At 53.2% G+C, this 6934-nt stretch overlaps 1 protein-coding gene across 3 annotated transcripts in view; it reads right to left on the bottom strand.

The window, feature by feature from the left end:
• ZBTB46 (zinc finger and BTB domain containing 46) overlaps nt 1-6934 on the bottom strand; it is a 39305-nt gene that overhangs the window by 13414 nt on the left and 18957 nt on the right. For 2 of the 3 annotated variants that reach the window (XM_010836559.1, XM_010836558.1), the window contains one exon: nt 1811-2095. The exons of the other annotated variant lie outside the window; for it this stretch is intronic. In XM_010836559.1, the coding sequence (XP_010834861.1) occupies nt 1811-2095 (285 nt within the window). The remainder of the gene's footprint in view (nt 1-1810; nt 2096-6934) is intronic. 3 annotated transcript variants of the gene reach the window in all.

Here is a 6934-nt window from a genome sequence, read left to right as displayed (position 1 = left end):
GCTCAGGCCCGTGCTGGGTGGCACCCTGGAGGGACTCTCCATCTGAACAGGGGACAGGCCCATCCCTCCTGTGACCACATGGTTCAGCACAGAGGGGCTGCCCCCACCTCCTGGGGCCTCTGACACACGAGGTTCACACACCAACTAGGAGAACCCCAAAAAAGCCAGAACAAATGTACTGCCCTGCAGGGGATGCCCCCACCTCCCCACACCCTACCCCAAGCTGCTCCTGCCACGGCACCCACAAAGCTGCCAGCTATCATTTCAGCTCCTGTGGACTTGCCAACTCTAAACCCCAGATGCTGCAAACGCCCTGGGACCACTTCCTCAACTACCGGTTTTTGCCAACACATTCAAGGTTTGACCTGAGCAGGGAAATGGACTGACGTTGGGGAGTGTTTGTCAGACTGACTTGGTTTATGCGTCCATGTTTTATATTCACAACAACTGTATAAGTGACACTATTCCCATTTCTCAGATGCAAAGAAGTGAGACCTAAACATATTTTCAAAAGTGTGTTCATCAGCCTTGGGGGATTCAGCCCTGGGTCTGACTTCACAGCCAGGTTCTTCGACAGCCCCAACAACTACCTTCCTCGGACTCTGGCAGGAGAAGCAATGAGAATGGGCACGCTGCTCTCCACATCGGTCTTTATTAGCCACAAGCAATTTCCATCACAGATACTCAGGATATTTTGGTGCCCGTGAAAGCAAAGTTGTGAAGATATTGTTTTTAAAATTAGAGTGAAAATTAAAGACACTCCACTGATGCCCAAAACCAGCTGCAGCTTTTCCTTTGCTTCTTTCAGTGGTGCTCAGGGACCACGCATGGCCCTGCCAGCCACACACACTTGGACTGTAGGACCCTGGACCGGCCCCTTGCCCACACCCTCTGCATTCAGCACTGCCCTTTCTGGGGTGTGTCATCCTGCCCCGAAAAGGGAAACAGGGCCACACCTGGCTCTTCCTCACAGACACCAACCTACCAGGGTGGCTGGAGACATAGTCACGGTCCCCTGCGCACCCAGGACAGGGGATGTTCAGAGCACCTGAGCCTAGGGGAAGCAGCTCCCGCCCAGGCTGGCACCCCCCTCGGGGGCTCAGCCAGCACCGCTGTACCTTATGGGCTTCTTGGGTCACTCCGTCATTTGCTTCCGAGCAACTGGAATTCAGCAGGAGACATTTAAGGTGTAAGCACAACACCCAAATCCTTTCCACATCTGAGGCGGGGGCAGCAGCACTGCCCGGAGAAAGGGGATCCGCACGCTGGCCACGCCCCAGGCAGGACGAGGCGGTGCCGGCGGGGCGTGGCCAGCAGAGGGAGCCAGAGTTCGGCCGTCCGGAGACCGCCCTGGCACCCGTCCTCGGCCAGGCACAGCGGTGCACTTGTCAGCTGATCAGGGTTTAGGGTTAGATGCCTGATTTCAGGACTTCCCAGGCGGCGCAAGTGGTAAAGAACCCGCTTGCCAATTCAGGAGACATAAGAGATACGGGTTCAATCCCTGGCATGGCAACTCACTCCGGTATCCTTGCCTGGAGAATCCCATGGACAGAGGAGTCTGGCGGGCTACGGTCCACCGGGTCACAAAGAGTCGGACACGACTGAAGCAACTTAGCAACCACGCACGCACGCCTCGACTTCAAGCATGAAACATTCGGAGAAGCACACGGCTGCTTCCCAGTGCCCCCGACAGCCCCCCATCGCAGGCCCCGTGACCCATCGCGACCCGCACGTTCGCACGGCACCCTCAGCACCGTATCATGGGCTGAGGCTTGTCATTCCCGCCGACTCTGGGCGCCGTGGCACTTACGGGACAGGGAATGGGCGCCCTTGGGTAGGTACTCCAGCAGCAGGGAGCTGTCTTCCCCGAGTACGTCCGCCTTCAGGGCCAGCAGGCTGTTCTTACTCATGAGCGCCGCCCGCAGGTTGGCCACGGCGGTAGCCTGATGTAACGCGTCGTCCTTCTCTGGGGTGAGGGGCGCGCCTAGGTAGCTGCCTTCTCCTCCCAGGAGCCCCTCGTCCACATGCGCGAGGAACTCTGGCCTCTCCCCTCGGCTGTCCGAGCTGCTGGCTTCAGCGATGGTCAAGTCCGCGTCTGGGGAGGAAGACACACGTTAGAGACCTTGCAGGCGACTCGAGGACCTTCGGAACAGCCAGCACGCAAACGTAGGAAAAGCTGGAGCCAGGAGCTTCCCGGCCCCCACCTGCTTGTCATCAAGTCTGATCCTGTCCTGCCATGAGGTCTCAGGACAGCGGTGATGTCACAGCCAAGACTTCGGATGGGGTTCAACCCAGAACACGGCGGGTGGGGGAGGGGGGAGCCCACCCAGAATAAGGGGTGTGCTCTGAGTATCTGTGTACGTTCATCTCTCAGATAAGGGGCGACCGTCAAAATGGATCAAAGAGCCGAAAAGATACAACCCTTAGGAAAGCTCCAGCCTCAGAACTGGGCCACAGTCTCAGTGGTGACACCAAGGTGAGCACTGAAACAGATTAAACTGAACTTTGTCAAAATCAAACCTTCAGAGGCCTCCAAGGACACCGTCAGCAAAGTGTGAGGACAGATCAGGAGCAAATCCCTGCAAACTGTGCCCCGACATGAGATTCCACCCAGACTCTGCACAGGAACCTCAGAGCTCAGTAAGAAGACAGACACCCCAGTTTCAAAGATATTTGAACAGATACTTGTCCAGAGAAAATGCATAAACGGCCAATGGGGGTGCTCAATGTCATTTGTCATCAGGGAAATACAGCTCGGCACATGGAGGCCCCTCACTCCTACCGGTGCCCACGGGGCGTGGGGTCCTGGAGCCCCCCGGGCTGCTGTAAGAATATAAAGTGATGTAGCCTCAGTGCAGGAGCTCAGGTCCTTAAAAAAGAGCGGCCTCATGGCCAACATTCCCATTGGCAGGAGGACGTCCATGCTCAGAATGACAGCACCCATCAGGGTCAAAGGTAGGGCAGCCCGAGTGCCTGCCTACAGGTGAGGGACAAACAGGGCGTGGTCCATCCACGCAGGGGAACGTGATGGAGCATAAACAGGAGTGACGCTCTGGCACAGGCTACAAGGCAGATGAATCTCAACACGTTACATAGGGTGAAAGCGAAACAAACACTGTCCTCTGATTCTGCTCACGTGAAAAGAGGCAAACCCATGGAGAATGAAGGAGACTGGGAGTTGCCAGGGGCTGGGAGAGATGGGGGGATCTGGGGGTGACTGCAGGTGCCTCAAGACAGGCCGGTGCCAGATGGACCCCAGGGAGAGCTGCTGCCTGGCCAGGGCTCCCCAGGAACAAGTGGCTACTCGAGAAATCAAAATAGAAACAGGAAAGCTAGTTCCTTCCCGAGACAGAGGCAAGTAGGGGAGGAGGGATGGGCCAGCTTCTCCCACCCCTGCAGTGTCCTGGGGGATGGCGCTGGAGGAAGACTGGGTCACCTCAAACGTGAAGCCGTGGGGCAGACACACAAGCTGGTCCTTGAAATGACAGGTCCCTCCTCAGACCCAGGAAGCAGGGGCCAAGTGGAAATCAGAGACTTGGACCAACTTGAGCATCACGCCCCTGATAGGGACATGGCCTCACGCACCTGGGAAGTGGGGGCAGCAGGCACCAGGCCGCACCACAGGGGACCTCCACCTGGATGGGTCTAGCCCAGGGATCCAGACACTCAGAGCCACTGTCCAGGGACCCTTCCAGCTACTGCCAACAGAGGTTTCTGAAGGATATTTTGGTTTTTTCAAACTATAAATCTTTTTTATATTTTTTTTGCCAGTTCTCCAATTTTATATCAGCACTGACTTTGCATTGCTAGCCACTAACTGTAGGGATTAAATACATTGAAATGAAAGCTCTGTCTCCCTTAGCCTGGCTCCTGGAAAAGACTTAGGTGGTTCTTGTTCCTGGGGCTGGAAGGGCCAGGATCCAGGACTGACAGGGTGGTGGGAGCCTGCTTCCAGCTTGCAGACAGCCACCTCCCCGCTCTCCTTGCCCTGGCCAGTATGTGGAGGGCCTCTGATTACCCCAAGGACTTGCTTGCTGGCCCCACCTCCAAACATAAGGATTCAAGATATGGATTCTGGGGACAGAAACATTCAGCCCACAACAAGCTGAAAACTAAAAAAACACCAGATTTCAAAAACAAAATTTATTGAAATTATATTAACAATTTAAGTTCAAAAGCTTATTATAAAAGAAATCAAAATAAGCTGAGAGATTCCTGCCACATGTGAAAAGCTAAAGGCTGGGTTTTGGGGAAGGATGTCTGGCAAGTGAGACCTGCAATGAAACAGTGAATCGGCTTCCAGCTGCAGTGCAGTGGTTGGTAGGGGGGCGGGCGCAGGGCGGGAGGGGCTGGCGAGCTCTAGCCAGACACATCCCCGGGGTGACCACCCTAGGATGCTTGTGGTGAGCGGCGAGGGTCCACAGGGTGTAGGGCGACAGTGAAGGAGATTAAAGTCATCAATGGAGGATTTCTCTCACGAATGCTAAAGACTCAGAAAAGGCACCACCACCGGCCCAGGAACGCAGTCAGCCCACCTGTGGCGGCTCGATGACCTCACCTAGAGTCCTCGCAGGAACACTGAAGAGCCCACAGCCCCTAGCAGTGTGACAGGTTGAGCAGAAACACCTACCTCCCAAGTCCTCCAGTCTTTCTGCCGGGCACCTACCCGGGACATCTCCTAATATAAGGACCAGGTGGCGCTAGTGGTAAAGAAGCCTCCTGTCAATGCAGGTTAGACATAAGAGACATGGGTTTGATCCCTGGTTTGGGAAGATCCCCTGGAGGAGGGCATGGCAACCCACTCCAGTATTCTTGCCTGGAGAATCCCATGGACAGAGGAGCCTGGTGGGCTACAGTCCATGGGGTCATAAAGAATTGGACAAGACTGAGCAACTTAGCATGCATGCAAGCACCATTCAGTGAAACATGGAAGGAATGGGTCTATTCTGAAGACAGGAGTCATGAAGGAGACCGGGGAGGACGAAGGGTCCCTGACTGTCCAACATCACCTCAACAGTCAGCTCATGGACAGCGCGGCCTAGGATGTATTGTTAAATTGAGAAAGCAGAGCAAAGTGCCCAGAAGGCAGCACGTGAAGCCTACCCTGGGTCCAGGTCCTGAGCCTCCTGCTGGGCAGATGGGCCAGGAGCCTGGCAAGGGGACAGGGGGCCGGAGGTGGAGGCTCAGGCCCAAGAAACGCGCTTATGCCTGCAGGGCTGAGCCAGACACCAGGAGGGAGAGCAGAGCCCCTTCCAGGCCCTTCTAGACCATAGCTGGATTTAAAAAAAAAAAGGATTTAAGATGAGGTCAAAATGAAATTCTACAAACAGAACAGGAAGTTGAAAGCATTGTTTACACTGCAACAAATCCTTTCGTAGATAAAGAGTCTGATGTCACTTAAACCCTTGAAGCAGGCTCTTACTGTTATCAAAAAGCTAAAATCATCCCCAGTGCCCTGGGGGTGGAGGGTGGGGACCTGTCAGGAGCATGGCTTCTGTGGTAACTTGATATTCACCGGTTAGACTCAGAACACGTTTCATGCTGCTCTAAGGAGGATCCCAGCTGGAGCCGGTAGAGCTGGGGCGCCAGGCTTGGACCCGAGCTTCAGGGAAGGCCTCCAGCCCAAGCCACCGGCAACCATGCATGACAGGACTATCCCCAAGTGCCCTCCGGGCAGGGACATCTCCTGAGCGAGGATCTGAGGACCCTGGGAGTCCTTCCTTCAGCTGCTGGAGCTCCTCCACCAAGTGACGACCCTGGAAACTCCTCACCTCACATTTCTCCTCTGAAGAGCCTTTTGTGGCAAACTTAGACTAGGTGACTCAGAAAAAAGCCTTAAATGGTGACGTTAAAAAACTGACAAGCCAGGAGCCAGGCACGTGATGGCCGCCTGGGCTTGGCTGTTAGTCGTGGGTGGTGGACCCCGTCCGGGCCGCCTGGTGACACCCCAGCACCGTTCTTGGACACAGCAGCCCACAGCGGCACTGCCCGGAGCTGGACAGGGAGACCAGCCGCCAAGACGAGGGACAGAGAGTGTCCAGCCTTTTCACACACCTGTGACGGCAGGAAATGTCCCCATGCCAGCCCCCGGGCCAGCAGAAAGCCACTCAGGGCTTCTTCCCCAGCCAAGCTCTCTCTGATAAACAAGGCAACCAGGACAGAAAATATCAACATTTAACTGTAAAAGGCCAAGTGTTAAAAGTAAAGATGGATTCAAGAGCAGAAGACAGGGGCAGGGTTGTTCCTTCTTCCTATAAGTGATATACTATAAGAGTTGGAAATTTTCACTCAACCTTTAGCTGAAACAGAAAAGAGATCATAATTAAAACAAGCAGAATTTCTAGACAATTAAATTAGATGATGCAGTATGAATTGCAAAGGACCTCTACGTATATATCTATACACACAGACACATATAAACATATACGTACATATGTGTAAAGTGTTGTCACTACCAACTACCTCTCATTGGTGTGTGGTTTAACTTCCCACATAATGGAATACTGTATCCTGTTTAAAAAAAGATAAGGAAGGTCTTTGTGCACTGATGCTGCAAATCTAGCAATAATAAAATAAGTACAATGTGTGTACAATATGCTACTTCCAATGTAAATAGGAAAAAATAATATATTCGTTTCTTTTTCATTCACAATTCTTGAAAAACCCAAGAATAACTAACAGTGATTTCTGATCTGATAGGTTGGCATCCAGGCAGATGAATGTCAAGGACAGCTGGAAGATATTCATGATATACATTTTTATACTTTTTGGTTTTTGAATCACTCCAGTAAATTAGAAAATAAGAAACATCTTTTGAAAGACAGTGCTGAAAATATATGGACATAATACCAATAAAGATACCGCAAAAAAAAAAAATGATGAAGCAGAGGGCATATGTCCAGGGCCTGGGGTGGGGGCAGGGCCACCCCGCCAC

Source organism: Bison bison, unplaced genomic scaffold (genome assembly GCF_000754665.1).
Source record: "Bison bison bison isolate TAMUID 2011002044 unplaced genomic scaffold, Bison_UMD1.0 scf7180017864063, whole genome shotgun sequence".
Classification (NCBI taxonomy): domain Eukaryota; kingdom Metazoa; phylum Chordata; class Mammalia; order Artiodactyla; family Bovidae; genus Bison; species Bison bison.
This window is presented reverse-complemented; position numbering and strand designations above follow the sequence as displayed.